This window comes from Pan paniscus, chromosome 1 (assembly GCF_029289425.2).
Source record: "Pan paniscus chromosome 1, NHGRI_mPanPan1-v2.0_pri, whole genome shotgun sequence".
NCBI classification, from domain to species: Eukaryota; Metazoa; Chordata; class Mammalia; order Primates; family Hominidae; genus Pan; species Pan paniscus.
Genome location: NC_073249.2, coordinates 164,190,343 through 164,215,017, shown reverse-complemented (window position 1 = coordinate 164,215,017; position 24,675 = coordinate 164,190,343). Strand labels below are relative to the sequence as shown.

At 35.9% G+C, this 24,675-nt stretch overlaps 1 protein-coding gene and 1 pseudogene across 12 annotated transcripts in view; both read right to left on the bottom strand.

The window, feature by feature from the left end:
• The window catches only part of DOCK7 (dedicator of cytokinesis 7), a 232,910-nt gene that overhangs the window by 181,890 nt on the left and 26,345 nt on the right, over positions 1–24,675 (bottom strand). For all 12 annotated transcript variants that reach the window (XM_055091843.2, XM_063600783.1, XM_034966435.3 and 9 more), the window contains exons 3-7: positions 16,911–17,086; positions 16,652–16,720; positions 11,342–11,471; positions 11,033–11,245; positions 10,612–10,697 (exon numbers count right to left, since the gene is read on the bottom strand). In XM_055091843.2, the coding sequence (XP_054947818.1) occupies positions 10,612–10,697; positions 11,033–11,245; positions 11,342–11,471; positions 16,652–16,720; positions 16,911–17,086 (674 nt within the window). The remainder of the gene's footprint in view (positions 1–10,611; positions 10,698–11,032; positions 11,246–11,341; positions 11,472–16,651; positions 16,721–16,910; positions 17,087–24,675) is intronic.
• LOC129393080 (large ribosomal subunit protein uL13-like) lies at positions 1,625–9,896 on the bottom strand (annotated as a pseudogene).

The following is a 24,675-nucleotide window of genomic DNA, read 5'->3' as shown; positions in this document are numbered from 1 at the left end:
TGCAAAAATCTTAGAAAACACATGAATATTCAGAGGAAAACAGAAGCATCCAAAGAATCATAATTAACAGTTTAATGCCTAATCCATCTAGACTTTATGCATAAATGCACTTGCCAAACAAATTTTTTTAAACAGTGTCACAGTATACATAATTTGTAGTCTGCTTTTTTAACTTAACATTTTGTGGACAAATTTTCACGTTATAAATATTATTCTTACCATCTTTTTTAATGCTGGCATAGTAATTACCATTATATGAATACGGCAAAATTGTATACTTAATTGAGATGTCTAACTCATTTCTAAGAACAATGACTTACATACAGTAAACATCTAGTAAATATTTGTTGAATGAAATAATATATAATGTGAGGTTAACTAAAACTCTAGAGTAGAGGTTCTCAATGAAGGACAATTTTGCCCCCAAGGGAACATTTGGCAATACCTACATACATTTTTGGTTATCGAAACTACAGGAGTATTACTGTCACTTAGCAGTTAGAAGTCAGAGATATGACTGAACATCCTACGCTGTACAGGACAGTCCCTGACAACAAAGAACCATCTAGACAAAAAAGTCAATAGTGCTGACATTGTAATAACCCTGCTCCACATTGCATGGTATTAAAAGAGAATCGAGGACCTTGTAGAAAATACACAACATATTTACATTAGGGTGAGACTTTAATAAAGGGACATTTACAAGGATTTGGACAGGATCTTGAGGAAACAACTACAGAGAGTGCCATTCCCTGGGGCTAGCAAAAGCAAGTCATTACCAACCATAGACCTAAAAGAGAACATGGAAGTAATAACCAAAAATTAGAAAGGATAGCTATACCGAAGGTCCTTCACAGGAACTGGCCTTGGAAAGAAAGAGGCAACAGATCTAAGTGACTCAGCAGGGAACTCTCTTCTACCCTCTAACTTCCTGCTGATACATCCCTTAGTAAAACCCAACTACAAATCAAATGAAAAGAGATCTTGGCGATCCTGTCCACGTGTCAACCTCTACAAAACCTACTCGGCATCATTTTGATACTGTCGGTCCATTTATTTTGGCCAATCCAGTAAATAAGCAGTATCCCACTGGATTTTTAATGGGAATCTTTTCATCTATTCACTGACCATTTGGATATTTTCGGTTGGCCCATTTTTCTATTTATTGTTTGACTCTTTCCTCATCAATTTGTTGTTCTTTATGCATTCTAGAAATGAGCACACTGCCAAGTATATGTGTTGGAAATACCTTCTCCTTCTCTATGATTTATCTTCTCTTGCACCTTTCGACGAACAAAAGTTGTCCATTTTAATGAAGTAAAATGTGTCAATGTTTTCTTCTAGGGGTAGTGCTTTCTGTGTCATGTCAAAGAAATATTTTTCTTTCTATAAGATCATAAAGATATCCCTACATTATCTTCTGGAAACTTTACCATTTTGTCCTTCACATTTATGTCTACTATCTATCTGTAAAAAAAATTTTGTGTATCATGGGAGGCAGTGGTCAAGTTTCCTATTTTCATATCTATATATATGAATATATATATTTTTTCATGAATATATATTTTCATGAATATATATATTCATATATATAGATATGAAAATAGGAAACTTGACCACTGCCTCCCATGATACAAATTATATATATATATATATATATATATATGAGAAACACATACATAGACAAGACAGACAGACACAAAGAGAGGAAAGCAGGGGGGAGAAACAGATATCCAACTGTCCTGCCAATTTATTGAAAGGATTACCCTTTCCATACTATAAAAAACGTCCACTGTTATTACAAATCAAAAATGCATAAACATGTGGGTCCTTTTTTAGCTCTTTTTTTTTAGTTGAAGTAATAAATGTTTATAATGAAATAATTTTACATAATATTAACAGCATTCATTTGGCAAAATATTTACATGTTTGTAGAGTACTACTGTATATAAAGTGGGAATATATCAAGTACAGACTTTTCTAGCTCTTTCCTCTACTCCAGTGCTCTAGTTGTCTAATCATGTACCAATACTATACCATCTTAATTACATAGTTTCATACTAGTCTTGATATCTGGTTGGGTTTTTTAAAATAAAGTTCTTCAAAACTGTCCTGCCTCTTTTGGCCCTTTGTATTTTCATATAAATTGTAGATTCAGCTAAAAATAAACAAAAGCAAATCAAAGTGAAATGCTAATTTACTTATTCAGAAAATTAGAGGCCAAGGTGGGAGGATCGCTTGAGGCCAGGAGTTCAAGACCAGCCTAGGAAACACAGCAAGATCCAATTTCTAATTTTTTAAAAGAAAGAAAATTAGTATCCCAATGTGTAACTTAGTGCAAACTTTGTAATACTCTTTTTTTTTTTTTTTTTTTTTTTTTGAGATGGAGTCTCGCTCTGTCGCCCAGGCTGGAGTGCAGTGGCTCGATCTCGGCTCACTGCAAGCTCCACCTCCTGGGTTCACGCCATTCTCCTGCCTCAGCCTCCCGAGTAGCTGGGATTACAGGCGCGTGCCACCACACCCAGCCAATTTTTTGTATTTTTAGTAGAGGGTTCACTGTGTTAGCCAGGATGGTCTCGATCTCCTGACCTGGTGATCCACCTGCCTCGGCCTCCCAAAGTGCTGGGATTACAGGCGTGAGCCACCGGGCCCGGCCAATAACTTTATAATATTTTTAAACCGCATTTAAAGATCCATATTATTACTATCATGAACAAAGGACGGAACTCTGGAGAAAATAAACTGAAGAAACCAACACAAATCCAGTGAGCTCTACTTTAAGTAGACAAGAATTTAAACTGCCAAAAATGTATATGTAGAGTTTTTTCTTTTTCTTTTTTTTTAAGTATATTCCTCATGGATTCAGTACACAATTTGAGCAACTGCAAAAAAAATGAATGCCACATTATTTCTATACTATCAAACATAGGCATGTTTCAAGAAATGCTACTTGCTGAGCAATACTCAATGGCTATTATGCTGCAAAACGGGTATCTTTTATTCACTATAAATGTACCACTCTACATACTCACTTATTTAAAATGTTGAGAATACTTACAACGATGAAAGAAAAAAACATTTTTTAATCACCAAAGGCCTACCATAAGACATTACTAATAAGATGTGACTTATTTGTTAGGTCTTTTGAAAATTAAGTGTGTGGGCTGGGCACGGTGGCTCACTCCTGTAATCCCAGCACTTTGGGAGGCCGAGGCGGGTGGATCACGAGATCAAGAGACCGAGACCATCCTGGCCAACATGGCCAACATGGGGAAACCCCGTCTCTACTAAAAATACAAAAAATTAGCCAGGCATGGTGGCAGGCGCCTGTAGTCCCAGCTACTAGGGAGGCTGAGGCAGGAGAATCACTTGAACCTGGGAGGCGAAGGTTGCAGTGAGCCGAGATTCTGCCATTGCACTCCAGCCTGGCAACAAAGCAAGACCCCGTCTCAAAAAAAAGAAAGAAAAAATTAAGGGTGTGTGTGCGTATTTGTTCCCTTTCAAAGTAATTTATTTGATTCTGATCACAAAATACAGGGAAGGAGCAAGGGCAACGCCTATAACCTCTTGGTTGCATATGTTCCCAGTCTATGTGTCTATAAATACCCTTTGTACAACAGCAAACTCACGCTGTCCCCCAAGCGTTGTTTCACATTCTAGCAGCTACAGAGTATAGCATATGACCAGGTGGGAAGTTAAAACAGATGCCCTATTCACAAGGTAGAGTTCCCCTCCAAATAGTGTTCCAGCTCCCTTGTGCTACTACTACTGAAACCAAAGTAGCTGGTTGTTCCTACTACTGATCTTCTAAAATTCTTTCATGAACAAGTAGGTCATAGACAAATTATGTCTGCACAATTCTTAGAGTGGCTTAAAGTAACCTTATAGAAAGGCAGTGACTAAGGTCTGTTCCTTGCCCCCAGCTTCCTACATCCCAGGCTGCCTGTGGCACCTGGACTGCCCCTCCTGGATCCCCCACATCCCAGGGCAGCAGTGAAAGAAGGGCAGGCCAGGCCAAGCATGAGGAGTAAACAGTCTTTATTGGACTCAGACCAGGAGTCCATGGCTCTTGAGGACCTCTATGTATTTGTCAGTTTTCTTCTCCATGTTCTTTTGGCCTGTTTCTATAGACTCATGAGCTGTCTTTTCTTCCAGTAGTGGATCTTAGCTTTCTCCTTTCTCTTCTTCTCCATGGTGGCTGTCACTGCCTGGTACTTCCAGCCAACACCATGAGCCAGGAGCCCCAGGTAGGCAAACTTTCTCACAGGCTTCAGGCACACAACCTTGAGGGCAGCAGGAACCACAGTCCACTTTTTGTCATAGGGGAGTGGGATCCCATCAAACATCTTGAGGTGGTCCAAAGCAGCCTGGCCTCACTTGGTCTTGTGGGGCAGCATGCTTCACATGGTCCACCAAAAGAGGTGGCTGGGGGCTTGGAAATGGTAGGGTCCTCAGAAAGGATTGGTGTTCATCTACTTGCGGAGGAAGGCCAGGTACTTTAACTTGTTTCTGTAGAAATTGCCAGAAATGTGGATGCCCTCACAACACATGATCACCACCTTCCAGCCCAGCAGTACCTGCTTGGCCACAGTGGCCGCTGGGCAACCCGGAGATGGCCTCAGCCTCATGCACCAGGGCCTTCCCCCTCCCAACTTTGGCAGCCACCTGGGAAAGGCTAAATTGGGTGTGTTTTCACATTTGCTTACAAACAATTATAGTACAGTTTTTAACATTTTATCAATATGTGTTGACCCTCTGTTTTGACTTAAAGTCAATTTTGTAAGACGTTAATATTGTTCCCTCAGCTTTCATTAGGTTAATATTTGCCATTATATCGTAATATATATTTTTACTTTCAATCTTTCTGGGTGCTTATGTTTTACATGGATTGCCTGTTCTTTAATAAAAGACATGTAACTGGGTTTTTTTTAATGCAATCCGATAATCTGTCTCTTAAATGGATAGTTTAGTCCATTTATACTTATTCTTAAGACTTATATTTGGATTCATTTCTAGCAGCTTTTTTTTATTGTTTACTTTTTCTTTTTTTTTTTTTTGAGACGGAGTCTTGCTCTGTCACCCAGGCTGGAGTGCAATGGTGTGATCTCTACTCACTGAAACCTCCGCCTCCTGGGTTCAAGCGATTCTCCTGCCTCAGCCTCCCGAGTAGCTGGGATTACAGATGCATGCCACCATGCCCGGCTAATTTTTTGTATTTTTAGTGGAGATGGGTTTTACCATGTTGTCCAGGCTTGAACTCCTGACCTCAGGTGATCTGCCCGCCTCGGCCTCCCAAAGTGCTGGGATTATAGGCGTGAGCCACCGTGCCTGGCCTGTTCTACTTTTTCTAAGTGTTTTTCCATTCTTGACTTCTTTCTCTTGGACTGACTTATAGTTCCACTTTCAAGCCAGTTTTTCTCCTTTGCCTATAATTTACATTTCTATTTTTTTAATGGTTACTCAAGAACTTTTAAAGTACATAGTTAAGTTTTAAAATATCAATATCTTTATTATTCTCCCAAACAGTAAGATCTTAGAATGTTTTAACCCTAATCAACCCCCAATTTATACATTGTGTTATTGATTTTGTTCTATCTTAATTATTTTAACCTCATAAACTAGACTCTATTACCGCAAACACAGGTTTATCTTTATGTTTTTCAATTTCTTTCTTTGTTCATCATTCTTCTACCTAAAATCTTTCTTCCTGAAGTAATTCCTTTAGAAGTTACATTTTTAGTGATAAAGTGTTGTAGAAAACACTAACAATTTTTATCAGTATAAAAAGTTATTTACCTCATCATTTGCAGATTTCAAAAAAATGAATGCAAATTCTTTGCAGATCCTCCCATTAAGAAAAGTCTATTTCTCCATACCTTGAATTCAGGCTACCCTTGTGATTTGTTTTGATCAATAAATGATATGCTGTAAGAGTTTTAATCCAAGGCCACAAGAGGTCTTACAGCTTCCACTCTCCTTTTTCTGAAAACCCTTCCACCACTACATGAACAAGCCCAGGTCAGCCCACTGGACAATGGGAAAAGCATAGCTACTTTCCCAGTTGACATTAAGCCAACTGCCAAATATATAAAAGAGAGACTCCTAGACCAACCTGCCTGCTAACTACCAGACATGCACAACTCCTTTATAGATCATCCAGTCCCAACCAAATTGGCCCAGACTACAAGAACTACCCAGATAACCCACAGAATTATGAGAAATACTGGCATTTGTTTTTTTAAAACATTACATCTTAAGGTGGTTTACAGTGCAGCAAAAACTAACTGCTTCAAGAATGTGTTTGTTGAAAGGTAATTTTACTGGGTATGAAGTTTGTGGTCAACAATTATTTTCTCTTAACAACACTGAAGATAACACTCAATGTCTTCTGGCTTCCATTGCTGCTGTGATAAATCAGCTGTTAGGCTAATTGTAATTTCTTCGCATAGGATCTCTTTTTCTCTCTGGCTGCTTTTAATACAGTTTCTTGGTTTTGTATTCTCCATTTTTACTATGTTTAGTCTGGATATGAATTTCTTTTTATTTATTCTTCCTAGATCCTACTAGACATCCAGAATTGAGAGTTACTACTATGTTTCACAAATTCTGAACAATTCTCAGCCATTATCTCTTCAATAATTGTTTTCTTCTTCCCTAAGTTATTTCCATTCTAGAATTCAAATTACTTTTTGTTGATATCACTTTATTTTCCTTTACATCTTTGTGTACATTTTGTATAAATTTGTTCAGTTTTATCATCAAGTTCACTTATTCAGTCTTCAGTTTTATCTAATCTATGTTGAGCCCATCTAAATGGATTTATAATTTTAATTATAAAATCTTGAAAAAGATCCAATGAATCCTTTTAAAAATCTTCCTGGTCAATTCTGAGAGTCTCTTGTTCCTTTATAATATTTTAAAATAATTATTTACTTAAATATATTAAAAGTACTTATATTCTAAATCTGATGGGTAGTCCTCTTCAGGTCTGCAGTTTGTTTTGCCATGTTTGTTGATTTACGACTGGAGCTGAAACTTTACCTGTAGAAATATTTTGAGGCCTATATTTTTAAAGTGAATTCCTCTAAAAACAATTAATTGATGTATGCTTCTGCCAGGTACCTAGGGCCACTGCAATCTAGAACCACTTTAAACTAAACTTTTGCCTTGGAATTTTTTGAGCCACACATATAGTAGGTAAGCTTATGACCTGGAATTCTCAAGAGCTTTCTCTTTTTATTTTTTCCTGTTTCCTGTCTGACTTTTCCCTGCCAGAGCCAAAGTTGCAGCAAACAAATATCACTACTATTTCTAATATTACTCTCATGAAATCTGGTGTTAGGCATTTATGCAGGAGCATTTCCATCCTCCTTGCGTGCCAAGCTCTTTCCCTTGTAGCCCATTAAAACCAGGATGAGCAACAGCCCTAATGTAAAATTAGCTACAGAACACTTACTCCTGGGAAATTATGATTTCTTAGCATTTCTTGGCTAAATTCGTATCAACTTGACCATGCCTAGAAGATATTCCCCTGAATGTATAAATCACTATGTTACTGACAAATAGTCTTCTTAATAGTAGAAATAATGTTCTCATCCAGGATAAAGGAAGGCTGTTCTTAGGGAACAAAATGTAAGAGAAATGATTTTCAAAAATATATCAGTTTCTATAGTTAGCTAAAGTAAAGCTATCATTTCTGACTGTTTCTGAACTTCTGTGACCTCAAGTTCTTCCTCACTTTAAACCTGGACTTTTCTTATCATAGACAAATCAGATGTATATAATTATTACTTTAGAATTTTTAATGAGAGACAAACAAAAGTTAAATAGTTGTACAAAAAAAAAATTCTATATTTTATTTCTCTGAGAGAAATAAACTTGTAACTTTTATTAATCAAGAAGATCATAAGTAAAGCTACAATGACACACCACTTTACACCCACTAGAATGGTTATGATAAAAAAAACAGATAATAACAAATATTGGTGAAAACGTGGAGAAATTAGAATCATCCTAACTTGCTAGTGGTAATGTAAAATGGTGCAGCTGCTTTGGAAAACAGTCTGGATAATTCCTCCAAAAGTTAAACATGGAGTTACTATACTAACCATAATTCCTATCCTAGGTATATACCGAAATGAAAACACATGTCCCACAAAAACCTATATACAAATTATCAACTTAGCCAAAAAGTGGAAGCAATCATTACTGATTAATAGATAAATAGAATGTGGTATATGCATCAATGGAATATCACTCAGCAATGAAAAAGAAATGGTAGTACTGACACATGTTACAGCACAAACCTTAAAAACACTATGAAAACTAAGTTTAAAAAAAAAAACAAAAAGGACTACATATTGCATGATTCCATTTATAGGAAATAATCAGAATAAGCAAATCTGTAGAGACAGAAAGTAGGACAGTGGTTGCCTACGGATGGAGGAGTTGAGGAAAAGAGGCACTTACTATTAACAAATATGAGATTTCTTTTTGGGATGATGAAAGAACTCTAAAATTTATTGCAATAATAGTTGCACAAATCTAAGAATATACTGAAATCCACTGAATTGTATGCTTGGTGAACTGGGTGAATTCACCGGTGAATTGTACACTGAATATACACTGAGTGAACCACATAATACGTGAATTATACCTCAATAAAGCTATTTTTCTTTTTAAAGTAGAAACAACCCAAATGCTCACTGACTGATAAATGGATTAACAAAAAGTGGTGTATCCACACAGTGGAATATTGTTCAGTCATACAAAAAAATGAACTACTTGGCCAGGCGTGGTGGCTCACACCTGTAATCCCAGCACTTTGGGAGGCTGAGGCAGGCAGAACACGAGGTCAGGAGATCGAGACCATCCTGGCCAACGTGGTGAAACCTCATCTCTACTAAAGATACAAAAAATTAGCCAGGCGTGGTGACATGCTCCTGTAATCCCAGCTACTCAGGGGGCTGAGGCAGGAGAATCGCTTGAACCCGGGAGGCGGAGGTTGCAGTAAGCCAAGATCGCACCACTGCACTCCAGCCTGGGCAACATGGGCAACAGAGTGAGACTCCGTCTCAAAAAAACAACAACAACAAAAAAACCCACTCATATATGCTATAACACAGATGAACGTTGAAAACATTATGCTGTATGAAGAAACCAGACACAAATGGCCACATATAATTCCACTTACATGAAATAATCAGAATGGGTAAGCTCATAGAGACAAAAAGAAAATTAGTGATTGTCAGGGGCTGAGGAAAAGAGAGAACAGGGAGTGACTACTAACAGGTATTGTTATGGTATGAAATGTATCATCCCCCAAAATTCATATGTTAAAGCCCTAACCCCCAATGTGACTGTAATTGGAAATAAGCCCTTTAGGGCTTATTAAGGTTACATGAGGTCCTAAGAGTGGGGCACTAATTTCATGGAACTGGTATCTTTATAAGAAGAGGAAGAGATACCAGAGACCTCTCTCTCTCTCTGCACACACAGAAGAAAAGTCATGTGAGAATGCAGCAAGCAGCAGCCATCTGCAAGCCAGAGAGAGATGCCTCATGAGAAACCAACCCACTGGCACCCTGATCTTTGACTTCTAGCCTCTACAACTCTGAGAAATAAATTTCTACTGTGTCAGCTACGCATTCTATGGTATTTTGTTATAGCAGCCTGAGCAGACTGATACAGGTAAGGAGTTTCTTCCTGGAGTAATGAGTATGTTCTCAAGTTAGACAGTAATGACAGCTGTGCAACTCTGTGAATATATACCACTAACTTGTATACTTTAAAAGGGTTAATTTTATGATATATAAATTAGATCACAATAAAGCTGTTAAAAAACAAAATAAGATTATAAGTAAGACCTGATGTTAGGTGTCCTGTTATTCAAAAGATTCAATGCACTTAATCTATCTAACATGTTTCTGAGTAAATCTAACTAAATATACAAAGCCTTAGCTTTCAAGGAAAGAAATTGCCAGAATTATATACAGACATAGTCTGTCCCTATGAGTTGCTTGTTTCAGAAAGCTCTATGAATTGAAACTTTTTTCTTAAGTCAGAACAAATAATTAAACTTATAATATTAACATGACAGCATGAAATAAGAGAAAGCACTTTGTAAAGCAGAATGTAAACATAACACCTCAATGATGTTAGCAGAAATCAGATCTGAGTTTTTTAAAGAAGGAAAAAATACATATTTCAAAATCTTCAAAAATCAAAGCCTACTGTAAAATCAACTCTTTGATTTTATATTTGTTATATGGCAGACTTAGCTTCATATATATCTTAGGCTTAGAACAGTAGGATTAGCTTCATACATAGGTTTGAATGCTGAATAGCACTTAAAATGATATACAGAATTTAAAAGTTGACTTTATGTTTGCTACACAGTAGGCTTAGCTTCATAAATACGTTAGGCTTAGCACAGTAGGCTCAGCTTCATATATACGTTCGAATGCTGAATAGTATTTAAAATGACATGTAGAACAATACTTCTCAAAAGGACACAAATGCAACTATAAAATCTACTCAGATTTTGTTACACCACTACTAAAATTTTATCCTGGAAAATAAAAGTTGTAAGTAAAAGAAATAAATACTCACTTGAGTGATAAGCATTTTACAAGAAGTCTTTGACCAAAATGTTCTTTGGGTATATCAGGAACACTAAGCCGTTCTATTGGTTCTTCCTACAAATTGAAAAGCAACACCAAAATGAATATGCTTATCATATTCCAACTCTTTAATTTTATCTTTTTAAGAACTTACTTTACTAATCTAACACTTTTAGTCTTCACAATAGAACATAGAGAAGAATGACCTATTTATCCACAGACAGAAGTCATTTGATTATAACTTACTCATTAAGAATAGTAAATTCACTAGTATAAAATGTATTCATTTATAAAAATTACAGCTGTTTCAGTTGCTTTATCCCCTACATTTTGTAATACTATATATCAATCATAATCCCAAAAGATCAATTTTAATAATCATTTGCTTCTTTATATGCAAACATCTATACCTCATCTGGTGATGGATGCAAAGCAAAAAGTTCTTTGTGACGGTTTGATTTCCTTTGGTCATCATTCTGACGGTCTATTTCTTCATTTGGAGTTCGATCAAGTAAATTGGGAAGCAAAGCATCAGGAAGTGAATTTTTCAAGTCAAAGATACTACAGGCCCAGCTACCCCTTGGGGTATCATCTATTGACATTGAACGTCTTTTAAGGTCATCCTGTCATGCAAAACATTAAATATAAATATATTAATTAATAAATTGACAACTATTTTTAAATAACTTCTTATAGTTATTTAAGAATAAAAGTATTACTTGATCATCCTGGTAGTTGTTGCCATCTGGAGCTTCATCAGATTCAAAAACTTGTTTTGGCAAACCTTTTTGCCTTTCTTTCTGTTTATCTAACGTATTGGGATTAAATCCTGTTCCCAATTTATGATATCTATTAAAGAAAAAAAGTTAAATAAATATCAACTAACAAACTTAGGAATTTTTTCACTTTTTGGGCATCATTATGTAATAAGCCAAGTGTTTTCTGCATTATTTCTTTATGTAATAAGAATCTATTCTAGCAATTTAGGTTAAAGAAAATTTCTATTCAATGTTCCTTTAACCCAGCTAAGGAGTAGAGTATGAGTTTCCAAAAGCAAATCATATTTTCCTTCTTTCCATGCCAATCATGTGTATATAAATTAAGCTGTACTTTCAATTCAGAGAATTGGTCAGTAAAAAGAAAACTTGGGAAGCCAGTAACTTGGGTTAAAGAATAAAATGAGAAATAGAAAATATATACTGAATTAAGAATAATATAAATTTTAAAAGGTTATATACATATAAAGCACTGAATCTTAAAATTTCAAGTAGCCAAGAAATTTTTTGCTATCTTTCGTTATCTATAAAAGATCTTAACCTAAAGCTGCAGACTTGTAAAATGAAAAACAGCAAAATCTACACCATCACTGTGTACATATATATATTAACATTACATATATACACAGTTAGCTAAAAACAACTCTTAAATTAATGCAAGCTTCTTTCTTAACAATCCAATAACAACCTAATACCCAAGAACATCAAATATGAGCGGATCAAAAAGCAATTATTGTTCGTGATTCAACACTTCATAGAGCCAAACTGAAGGAATATTTTAGTTGAAGCAAAACAATAATGTTCACAAGATGGTATAGTTCTTGCTATCACCCAATTTATGAGACAGTAAAGAATCACATTTGATATGAATTACTCGCATCCAGTCTTGTTGCTAAAGCTATTAAAATAGCAATTACATGATATTAACATCACTGCATAATCGCAAAAGAAAGTATTTTCTCTGAAAGAACTAAAGACACTCAATATAGTAACATGAAAGTTATTACTTAGAAGCAGATATCTTAATCTTTAATGGAATGTTTCAAGTGTCTTAATTTGTAAAGCTGCATACGTAAGCTGCTCTGATAAATCAGAATGCTACTGAATTCTATACTAAAAAAATTGACGATATGAAATTCAAGAAAGCAAAGAATGATTCATGATCAATACTCTCTTCTATGTCATCCTGTCCTCTAATCTGTTGCTATGATAAGGCTCTAATAATTACCCATTCAACCCCACACACATCACCATTTTTCTGACTTGTTTCTAAGCATTCTCACTCTCATTTACAGTTCCAGCCACACTGTCCTCTTTACTCTTTGTTCCTTGAACATTTCTAGCATGCTTTCAATATGGAGCCTTAGCATGTATTGCTCTTCCCTCTGCCTAATAACATTCTTCCCCCAGATATTCACAGGGCTCACTTCCTTCAGGTCTCTGCTCAAAATCACCTTATCAGTAAGGCTTCCTCTGATTAATTATATAAAACAGAAGGTCGAGCATGGTGGCTCACACCTGTAATCCCAACACTTGGGGAGGCTGAAGTAAGAGGATGGCTTGAGGCCAGGAATTCAAGGTAACAGAGAGAGACCTTGTCCCAAGTAAATAACTAAATAGAAACCAAAATAAATAATAAAATAAAAATATTTGTCCCTCTTCTTGGCCCTCTCTATCCACTTCATCCTACTTTTTTCTCCACTGAATCACCTAGATCATATTTAGTCTATATTTACCTGTGTTGGTTTATTGTCTATTGACAATCTCATCTCCCACTAGAATATAAACTACATGAGGGTAGAGAGTTGGTTTCGTTCACTGCTGTATCATCAGTCTTTAGTATAGTGCCTGGTACATATAAGACTCTCAATAAACACTAACTGAATAAATAAATAAATGAAGTACTTTTGTGTCCCTTTATCATACTGTGCTGAATCGTGGAAGAATTTCGTGGCTTCCAAAATTGACAAATGGGATCTAATTAAACTAAAGAGCTTCTGCACAGCAAAAGAAACTACCATCAGAGTGAACAGGCAACCTACAGAATGGGAGAAAATTTTTGCAATCTACTCATCTGACAAAGGGCTAATATCCAGAATCTACAAAGAACTTAAACAAATTTACAAGAAAAAACAAACAACCCTATCAAAAAGTGGGCAAAGGATATGAACAGACACTTCTCAAAAGAAGACATTTATGCAGCCAACAGACACATGAAAAAATGCTCATCATCACTGGCCATCAGAGAAATGCAAATCAAAACCACAATGAGACACCATCTCACACCAGTTAGAATGGCGATCATTAAAAAGTCAGGAAACAACAGGTGCTGGAGAGGATGTGGAGAAATAGGAACACTTTTACAGTGTTGGTGGGACTGTAAACTAGTTCAACCACTGTGGAAGACAGTGTGGCGATTCCTCAGGGATCTAGAACTAGAAATACTATTTGACCCAGCCATCCCATTACTGGGTATATACTCAAAGGATTATAAATCATGCTGCTATAAAGACACATGCACACGTATGTTTACTGCGGTGCTATTCACAATAGCAAAGACTTGGAACCAACCCAAATGTCCATCAATGATAGACTGGATTAAGAAAATGTGGCACATATACACCATGGAATACTATGCAGCCATAAAAAAGGATGAGTTCATGTCCTTTGTAGGGACATGGATGAAGCTGGAAACCATCATTCTCAGCAAACTATCGCAAGGACAAAAAACCAAACACCGCATGTTCTCACTCACAGGTGAGAACTGAACAATGAGAACATGTGGAGACAGGAAGGGGAACATCACACACAGGGGCCTGTTGTGGGGTGGGGGGAGGGGGAGGGATAGCATTAGGAGATATACCTAATATAAATGATGAGTTAATGGGTGCAGCACACCAACATGGCACATGTATACATATGTAACAAACCTGCAAGTTGTGCACATGTACCCTAGAACTTAAAGTATAATAAAAAAAAAAAGAAAAAGAAAAAAAAGAAAAGTTTATCGCATGGCTCGTAGACCTCTGTAAGGGGGGAGCCCAAAAAAAAAAAAAAAAAAAGAATTTTGTGGCTTCATCTTATAGCTATTTCACTTTTCAGCCATATCCACACTGCCATTAAGCCCATCTGCTGAGTCTGTAATACTTTTTTCACTAATCAAAATTTTAATTTCCAAAGATAACGAATTGATTTTTATATGGTTAAAATACCTTTCACATTTCTCATGCACATTATTCTCATGTATGTAAGTGTATTCTTTATGCTTACAGATCTTAATCTGTGTTCCATTAACTATTTCCTAAATTATTACTTCTTTTATTTGTAGTTGGATAATTCTATTTCAAGTGTATTGGTTTGCATCAAATACTTGGCAATTTTGGGTTCTATCTTAATTTTTTAATTTGTATCCCCCACATCTGTCTTAAACTACTGTATCTGCTTACCCCAGCCCATATCCAGTGGTTGCAGGGAAAGGGCAGATCACGCCACCAAGCAAAGTCTGCCAGTACCTAGTCTTCTGGGTATGAGGAATCCTTCTTCCTCCAAGATGTGCTCACCCTGGGCGCTATCCTATTAGCCTAAGCCTCCACAATTACTGATCCTAAATAAATAAATAAATAAGGGCAGATATCTGTGCTGTCACTGTGCACACATGGTGGAAGAGGTTTCAGAGTAACTACATATCCAATATTTACCAAGTCTCCCTTTCCATTGCCTGCATTCACTGGTTCTGAGCTTAAAGCACTACTGAAGCTTTTGCATGTATCTTCTCCTTAGATTATTCTGTACTATAGTTTTCTCTTACATTCCAATCACACCTATCTTCTTTGTTTCAGAGATACCTCATAACTTCTAGTTCACCAAAAGTACTCCCTTTGGTCTTCCACTTACCAGTGCATATAATGTATAATATCTAGTATAATAGAAAAAAATAAGGGCTTTAGAATCTGATGCCCCTACATTCCAATCCTGACTACTCTATTTTTTGGTTTGTGGGATCTCAGAGAAGTTACCTAACTACTCTGAGCCTGAGCCACCTTATCTGTTAAAACCTTAAATGAGATGAGTGCAAAGTGCCCAATAAAATGCCCAGCACACAGTAAACCCATAAATGTTAATTCTCTTATCCTCTTGCCTAAACCAAGGTTAACAACCCTGTGCTTAGAAGTAGCAGATTTCCATGATTCTGAGGTCAATATATTTTACAACTAACCTTTTTATTAAGATTTCTGATTATAGGTTTCTAACATATATGCACAGAGGTAAAGACTTTTGAATTATCTGACCGAGAAACAGTATTCTTCAGTAATGTCTAAAATTTGGCTACCAGAATACTTATCAAAATTGTAAGTTCATAAAAACAGCTCTTCTATATAAAGGGCAGCAGACTGTGCTTTTATTAGGTCACACTGAAACTAAAAAGCATGTCAGCATTATCCCCCAGAGTGATATTTAGCACAATGTAAAGCCTAGTGAAATAAGACAGCCATGAGGGCAAAACAATCAGCAATGGATATATCACTTTTGCTAGTGCTATTTTGCATAGATTATTTCATTTGTGAAAACTATAATGCCGTATCAGAATTCTCCACTACTTCAATCATATCTCCTTCAGAAAAATCAAATAAGGTTAAGAAGATTCAGTATGAAGACCCTTCTCCATTAAGCAAATTAGCAAATGATTATTGTGTAAATCAGTTTTATTATACTTCTTAATCTGACTTGCTATTGCACAGTTTATTAGGAAAATAAATTTTGGCTAGAACAAAACATTATTTTTTACAAATATTTACCTGATTGGATGTAGAGGTCAAAGACCTATAAATATTAGTTAGAAACAGCAGAGACCTTTCAAATAGCTTGGTCTGTAAAACTGCCTGTTAATTTTAACTTAGCTATTTAAGTTTCACTAAACTGGATTCTTTTTGAGAAATACAAATTATTCATCAATATCTACCCAATATTTCCTAAAAGAATTAGACCACAAAATCATTATCATACATTACTAGCTCTTAATGATTTATAATAATACAGAAATACTATTTTCCCATGAATTATATTTTACAAAGAAAGTAAAAGTATTACAGAAATCCTAAGGAGTAAATATCTATACACAAAAGTTCTTCTTTTGTTTCTTCAGCTATTTTGTTTAAATAAATTTTCAGGTCTCATAAACATTACGAATCTGCCTTAATCCATTTAGAAATCTTACTCAATATTTGTAAATGTTGTAATAAACATATAACTTACTTTCTGATGACAATTGCCCAGTCTTCTGTATAACTTCTTATACAGTCTCTAACATGTGGATCCATTTCACTATTTTAAAAAGGAAAATACATTTGTAATTTAGACGGGACAGCACTGATGTTCATTAATTTGGTTGCTACAATTGCTGTTTGCGTAACAGGAAATGATGATGCTGTAAGAAGTAGGCTCTAAATAAAATAATGGAAGGTAGCCTTTCTATAGTTCCTCTAAAGCCAAAAATAAGTCAATGTCTCCTTACCTTTCTTCAGGTACAGCTGAAACAAGAGTTCTGCAGTCCCGAGGACTATAAACAACTTCAATATCATCTGGAGGAAATTCAATCAAATCCCGTAAAGGCCCAGAATCCACAGCCAAAGGATGAGTAATGAGGTAATCTTCCAAATCCACTGGATCTACTGCTTCGGTAAGGGGCACCTTTGTAAAACGTTGGGATAAGAGATGGGTAGAAAACAAGAGGTGAATGTAATAATTTTAAAACTTAAGGCAAATAACATTTTTTTAAATAAAAGCTTTTAATCTAGTTCTTTCTAAAATTTTCACGGATATTCAACCAGATGCACCAAAGAAAACACAAAGTGTTACCCTTCTTGTACTCCTTGATGTTTTGGGTCATACTCTCTTTAATGTCCTTGCTGACACTTTGCCCAGAACTCTCACATAAAAACACTAGTAAGAATTAACAGTTTTATTCTACTTTATAGTTGATAAAGTACTCACTGGAAGGATTATTTTTGCTTTTTTATATCTTTGGATATTAAAAAAAAGTAAGTTGCTACGTTTCTAAACAGTGCTCTTACTTTATTTCTTGTTTTTGTTGATTATCCTAGTAAAAACATATAATCAGACTGGGGTAGGCTAAAAAATGTCCCTCCAAAAATTCTCCACATCCTAACACATGGGCCCTGTACATGTCACCTTATATGGAAAAAAATAAAAAATAAAACAGTCTTTGCAGATGTAATTAAGGATCTTAAAACGGGAGTATTATGCTGGATTATCCAGGTGGTTTCTAAATGCAATCACATATATCCTCATGAGGAGACAGAGGGAGATTAGGCTATACACAGAGAGAAAAAAAGTTGTATAAAGATGAAAAAGAGAGAGATTTGAATATTCTGGCCTTGAAGATAGAGATGATGTGATCACAAGTCAAGGAATGCCAAAGCCATCAGAATTTGGAAGAGACAAGGAACTGATACTCCAGGAGAAATCTGAAGAAAGCACAGCCCTGCCAAAACCTTATTTTAGTCCAGTGATACTGATTTCAGACTTTTGGCCTCTAGCACTGTGAGAGAATAAATTTCTTTTGTTTTAAGCCACCCAGTTTGTAGTACTTTGTTACAGTAGCCATACGAAAGGAATACACAGGCCCTATTAAAACTACCCATTAATAATAATAAAAGACTGGTAGCATTCTTCAGCCAAGTTTTTAACAAGATACTTTTTAATAAAATACCATACTTCTTATCTAGTTCGAAAAAGAAAAAAATATTCAGACAAACCTATAAAGGATATATAACAAACATGCAGTTATAGACCAATGAAAATAAGAACATGTTATTTCTCAGGATAGTCATCTGGAATAAAAACACTGAAACCTGCCTCTGTGCAGGTGCACATTATTAAACAGAATGTGCTTTAACCTATGCTTCTTTGGACTGAACTTTTTTTTTCTTTTCTTTTTTTTTTTTTTTTTTGAGACGGGCTCTTTCTCTGTCATTCAGGCTAGAGTGCAATGGTGCAATTTCAGCTCACTGCAACCTTTGCTTCCTGGACTCAAGGGATTCTCCCACCTCAGCCTCCCAAGTAGCTGGGATTACAGGCGTGAGCTACCATGCCTCGCTAATTTTTGTGTTTTTTTGTAGAGACAGGGTCTCGCCATGTTGCCCAGGCTAACTTTGGAACTCCTGAGCTCAAGCAATCCGCCTGCTTCGGCCTCCCGAAGTACTGGGATTACAGGTGTGAGCCACGGCGCCCAGCCTGGACTTAACATTTTAAAGATATTGAGTAAAATAATAAATAACACATCTTAAACACTCAAAAGATAGTAGTTATTTATCATTATCAGTATATGCCATCTCATTTAAACTTCCCCCAAACCCTGTAAGTTAGATATAATTACTATTTCAATTCTACAAATAAGGGCATTTGTGCTCAAAAAAGTTAACCAACATCTGAAAATATAATAGCCACAAAATGGTAGAGCAGAAATTTGAAACTGGGTTTTCGAGCTCTAAAATTTTTTCTATGATTTTTTCTCTCATAAGCCTTCTACCTTACCTATCTTATTAAGTACAAATTATTCTATGATGTTCTTAACAAAGAAAAAGAAAGCAATCCAACAGGAAAAGAGAAATCTTCTTCAACCATTGTTATTAGAACTGGATATCCACATATAAAAAATGAACCCCAATCTGTATCACAACATATACAAAAATTAAACTGAGATGGATCACAGACACAAACATACATGCTTAAAACTATAAAGCTATTTGAAGAAAACACAGCAAAATGTCCTTACAATTTGGGAGTAGGCCAAGTTTTCTTACACATGAAAAAAGAATAATCATAAAAGAAAAGTTTGATTCCTTAAAAGACACTGTTAAGAAAATGATGAACAAGCCACACTAAGAGAAAGTATTTACAAAACATTTGATAAAGGACTAGTAATTAGAATATATGAAGAAGTCCTGTATCTCAATAATTTTTTAAAAAGCCAAACCCTCAAATAAATGGGAAAAAATAAAGCACATAAAAGAGTGCTCAAACATCAAAAGTCACTAGGGGGTACTTTCCCTTCTGGAAAGATGAAGTAGAAGTACTTTTCTCTATTCTTTCCACTAAGTACAACAGCCTAGATATTACATAGAAAACAAACCTAAGAAGACTCTGAAAGGTATAGAGAAAAAGGCTGGCCAGCAGGGACATCAGAACCCAGGGAATGGCATGACAGTGAGTTACTTCAAAATTTCTTTTTGCCTTATACATTCCAGACTTAGAACCAGAAAAGCCCACCACCCAGAATACACCAAGAAGCCCTAGGGGTGGGAGGGCGGGGGGGGTGGGGAGCCTATTTTCCCCAGCCAAAAGATCAAAAAAGAAGCAGCCTGACAAAACAAAAAACATTTAGACTATAACTGCACAAAGGCCAAGTGGGGAGCTAGATTTCTTCCCTCACAAAGCTGTAACAAGGCATCCCAACTCTCCCCACCAGGGTAGTATCAGAGAAGCACAAGTAGGGTGTTGGGATTTTCCTATCTACCGAGCAATAATGAATCTCTTACTCCCAAAGTCTCAGTAGAGACCACTAAGGGAATCTGGACATTAACTCCTATGAAGCAGCAACATGGCTCCTCTTTCCTTTATCACTTGGGAACTGTCAGAGAAGGTCTAGTGGAGAGTAAGTACGTTCACCAATGCCTAGTGTAACAAGGTCACACACCCTTGGGTGTCAGTGGTGGCCATGTGAGGAACAGTAAGGAGCACTACTACCCTTCCCAGCTAAATAGTGTGGGCTGTGGTCCAGTAGAAGTGGGAACCCTCCCTCCTGCTCAACAGTAAGTAACAAGGAGTCCTTCCCCTCCTTGTATACCAAAAGAAGACAAGTAAGAAATCTGAACTTCTACTCCGTCTGGCCAAAACAAGATAGCATCCACCTATAACTAGAGCAATATCAAAGAAAACCAGCTAAAATATGTTTAAATAAGACCTAGAAATTAACAACATAAGACCCAAAAGGTCCAAGTTCCAATAAAAAAATCTCTCATCATACTAAGAATGAGGAAAATCTTAACTCTAATGAAAAAGACAACTTATAGATGTTAATACCAAGATAAGTGATCTTAGCATTATATGACAAAGATTTCAAGGCAAACATCAGAAAAATAATTCAACAGCAATTGTAAACACTCTTAAAATAAATGAAAAACCAGAAACTCTCTGTAAAGAAACAAAGTCTCGGCAAAGAAACAGAAGATATAAAGAACTAAATGGAAATTTTAGAACTGAAAATTCAACAGACAAATTCAATAGCAGAAAAGAGGGGACAGAGGAGGTAAAAATCAGCTACCTTGAAGAAAGAAAAATAGAAATTATCCAATCTGAACAGCATTAAAAGAAAAACAGAGTGAAAAATCAAAACAAAACAAAAACAAAAATAAAAAGCATCTTCAGGGACAAACTACACTAAAATATCCAATACTGGCATCACCAGAGTCCTAGAAAGTGAGAAAAAAGAAGGCAGGGCTGAAATATATCTGAAAAAACAATGGCTGAAAACTTCTAAATTTCATAAAAAGACATAAGCCTACAAACTCAAGAAGCTAAGCAAACCTTAAACAGGATAAACCCAAAGAAATATGTACCATGACACAGCAACCAAATTTAGACAAAGAAAAAAAAAAAAAGAAAGAAAAGAAAAAAGAAAGGCCAGGTGCAGTGGCTCACACCTGTAATCCTAGCACTTTGGGAGGCAGAGGCAGGCAGATCACCTGAGGTTAGGAGTTCGAGACCAGCCTGGCGAACATGGCAAAACCCTGTCTCTACTAAAAATATAAAAATTAGCCAGGCACGGTGGCGGGCACCTATAATCCCAGCTACTCGGGAGGCTGCGGCATGAGAATCGCTTGAATCTGCCTCCAGGAGGCAGAGGTTGCAGTGAATCAAGACTGCACCACTGCACTCCAGTCTGGGGGACAGAGCGAGACTCAGTCTCCAAAATAAAATAAAATAAAACAAAATCTTGAAAGCAGTGAGGAGAAAACGACACATTACCTCTAGGAGGAAAAAATTCAACCTAGATTTCTCATAAAAAATCATGGCAGTCAAAAGAAAGTGGCACAACATTTTTCAAGTGCTGAAAGAAAATAACTGACCACCTGGAATTTTAGATCCTGCAAATATCCTTGAAGAATGAAGGGGAAGGCCGGGCGCAGTAGCTCATGGCTGTAATCCCAGCACTTTGGGAGGCCAAGGCAGGTGGATCGACTGAGCTCAGGAGTTCAAGGCCAGCCTGGGAAACATGGCAAAACCTCAACTATACCAAAAATTTACAAAAAATTAGCCAGGCATGGTGGCATGCACCTGTGGTCCCAGCTACTCCGATGGCTGAGGCGGGAGAATTACTTGAGCCTGGGAGGCAGAGGTTGCAGTAAGCTGAGATTGCACCACTACACTCCACCCTGGGTGACAGAGTGAGACCCCTGTCTCAAAAGAGAAAAAAAAAAAAAAATGAAGGGGAAATCAAGACATACTCCGATAAAATAAAACTAAGAGACTCTGTCACCAGCAGATCTATTCTAAAAGAATGGCTAAAAGAAATTCCTTAAACCAAAAGGAAATAATAAAAGGTATCTGGAAATATAATAAAAGGTATCTGGAAATATTAGGAAGGAAAAACAAACACAGCACAAGCAAAAAATATAGGTAAATACAATAGACTTTCCTTTTCCTCTTGACTTTTCTAAATTGTCCAGTATGATTCTAAGTGTTTATAGAAAAATGTTTAAGACAATTATATACAGGAGAGGGTAAAGGGATGTAAAAATAGGTAAGGTTTCTACACTTTACTCAAACTGGTAATATATCAACACCAATACTGTGATAAGTCATGGATATAACACAATACCTTGTGCAGCCACTAAAAAAGCTATACAAAGAGATACTCTCCACAACACTATAAATCAAAATGGAATTCTAAAAAATGTTTAGGTAACCCCAGAGAAGTAGAAAAAAAGAAAACAGAGAGATGAAAAATAGAGAATAAACAAAAAATAAAATGGTAGATTTAAACCCTAACAGAGTAACAACATTAAATTACAAATTTATACATTGTATTATAAATGTAAATGTAAACAGTAAGAGATTAGCAGAATGGACTTTAAAATATGACCTAACAATGTGGTATCTACAAATAACTCACTTCAAATAACACAACATAGGTAGGTTGAAAATAGAAGTATGGAAAAAGATATACCAGGCGACAATTATTCAAAAGAAAGCCGGAGTGGCTAAGTTAATAAGGGAAAACACAGACTTCAGAGCAAAGAACCGTATCAAATAGAGAGGGACATTACCTTCATTATAAAAGGAATGATCCAAGAGGACATAGCAATCTTAAATGTGTATGTACTAAATAACAGAGTTATACTCTGTGTATGTACTAAATAACAGAGCTATAAAGTAGGTGTAGCAAAAACTGATTGAACTGAAAGAAGAAATAAGACATATCACAATTATACTTGCAGAATTCAAGAGATCTCTTTTCTGCAGATTCTAGAAAATCAACAAGGATACAGTATAATTCAAAAGCACCATCAACCAATAGATCTAACTGACATTTATAGAACACTCCACCCGATGACAACAGAATATACATTCTTTACAAAGGTCCCAAAAGTATACACCAAGACAGACCATACTCTGACCCATAAAACAAACTTCAACAAATTTAAAAAGAACTGAAATCAGACAGAATGTGTTCTCTGACTATAGTAGAATCAAACTAGAAAGTGGCAACAGAAAGATAATAGGAAAATCTTCAAACACTTAGAAATTAAACATACTTCTGAATAATCCATGAGTTACAAAAGTCTGAAAAATGAAATGAAAAAATACATTGAACTAAATGAAAATACAACATAAAATTTGCAGATAGGGAAATGTAAACCAAAAGTATAAGTGAGATACCACTTGGTACCCATTAGAATGGCTATTATTTTTAAAATGGTTAATAACAAGTGTGGACAACAATATGGAGAAATTTGAACCCTTGTGCATTGACGGTGGAAATGTAAAATGATACAGTTGCTAAGAAAAACAGATTGGTGGCTCCTCAAAAAGCATACAATAAACACAGAATTACTCTATGATCTAGCAATTCCAGTTCTAGGTATATACCCAAAAGAACTGAAAACAGTAAATCAAAAAGCTAATTGTACTCTCATGTTCATAGCAGCATTATTCACAATAGCCAAAAGTTTGCAAACAACCCCAATGTCCATCAAAATTAATGAATAAACAAAATGTGGCATATACATATAATGGAGTACTATTCAGCCTTAAAAATGAATTAAATCAGCCAGGCATGGTGGCTCACATCTGTAATCCCAACACTTTGGGAGGCCAAAGAGGATCACTTGAACCCAGGAGTTCAAGACCAGCCTAGGCAACATAGTGAGACCCTGTCTCTATAAAAAATACAAAAATTAGCCAGGCATGATGGCATGCGCATGTAGTCCCAACTACTCAGGAGGCTGATATGGGAGGATCACTTGAGCCTGGAAGGTCAAGGCTATAGTGAGCTATGATGGTACCATGGTACTCAGCCTCGATGATAAAGCAAGAACCTGTCTGAAAAAAAAAAAAAAGATACAGGCCACAACCTGAATAAACCTTTAAAACATTCTGCTAAGTAAAATAAGCTAGACACAAAAGGACAAATACTGTATGATTCCACTTACATCAGGTACACAGAAGAGGCAAATTCATAAAGGCAAAGAGAATATATTATCAGGAGTTGGGAAGGGGGGAAAATGGGAAGTTATTGTTTAATGGGTACAGGGTTTCAGTTTGGGATAATGAAAAAGTTCTAGAGATAAATAGTGGTGATGGTTGTACAATACTGTAAATGTACTTAATGCCAGTGAATTGTATAAATAAAACTGGTTAGAATGGTAAATTTTATGTTATGTATATTTTACCACTATATCTATTATATATACAAATATAGCATGTAAGTATATATTATACATATATAAATATTTTTTTTAATTCAATTTTTTTTCTAATTCAGCGTTTTTTGCCCAGATATTATTTCTAGGGCAGTATACAGCTCAGAATTTAAAATGTCACAAATAAATACTCAGTGAAAATAATGACAAAACCTGGGAAGTCGCTACCTATGACTAATTCAATGGGTTCATGGATTCTAGGTCCTAGTGATGTGGAAGGACAAATGGAGTCAGGGTACCAGAACAAGAAGGCCATAAAGATAAGAGGTGGTG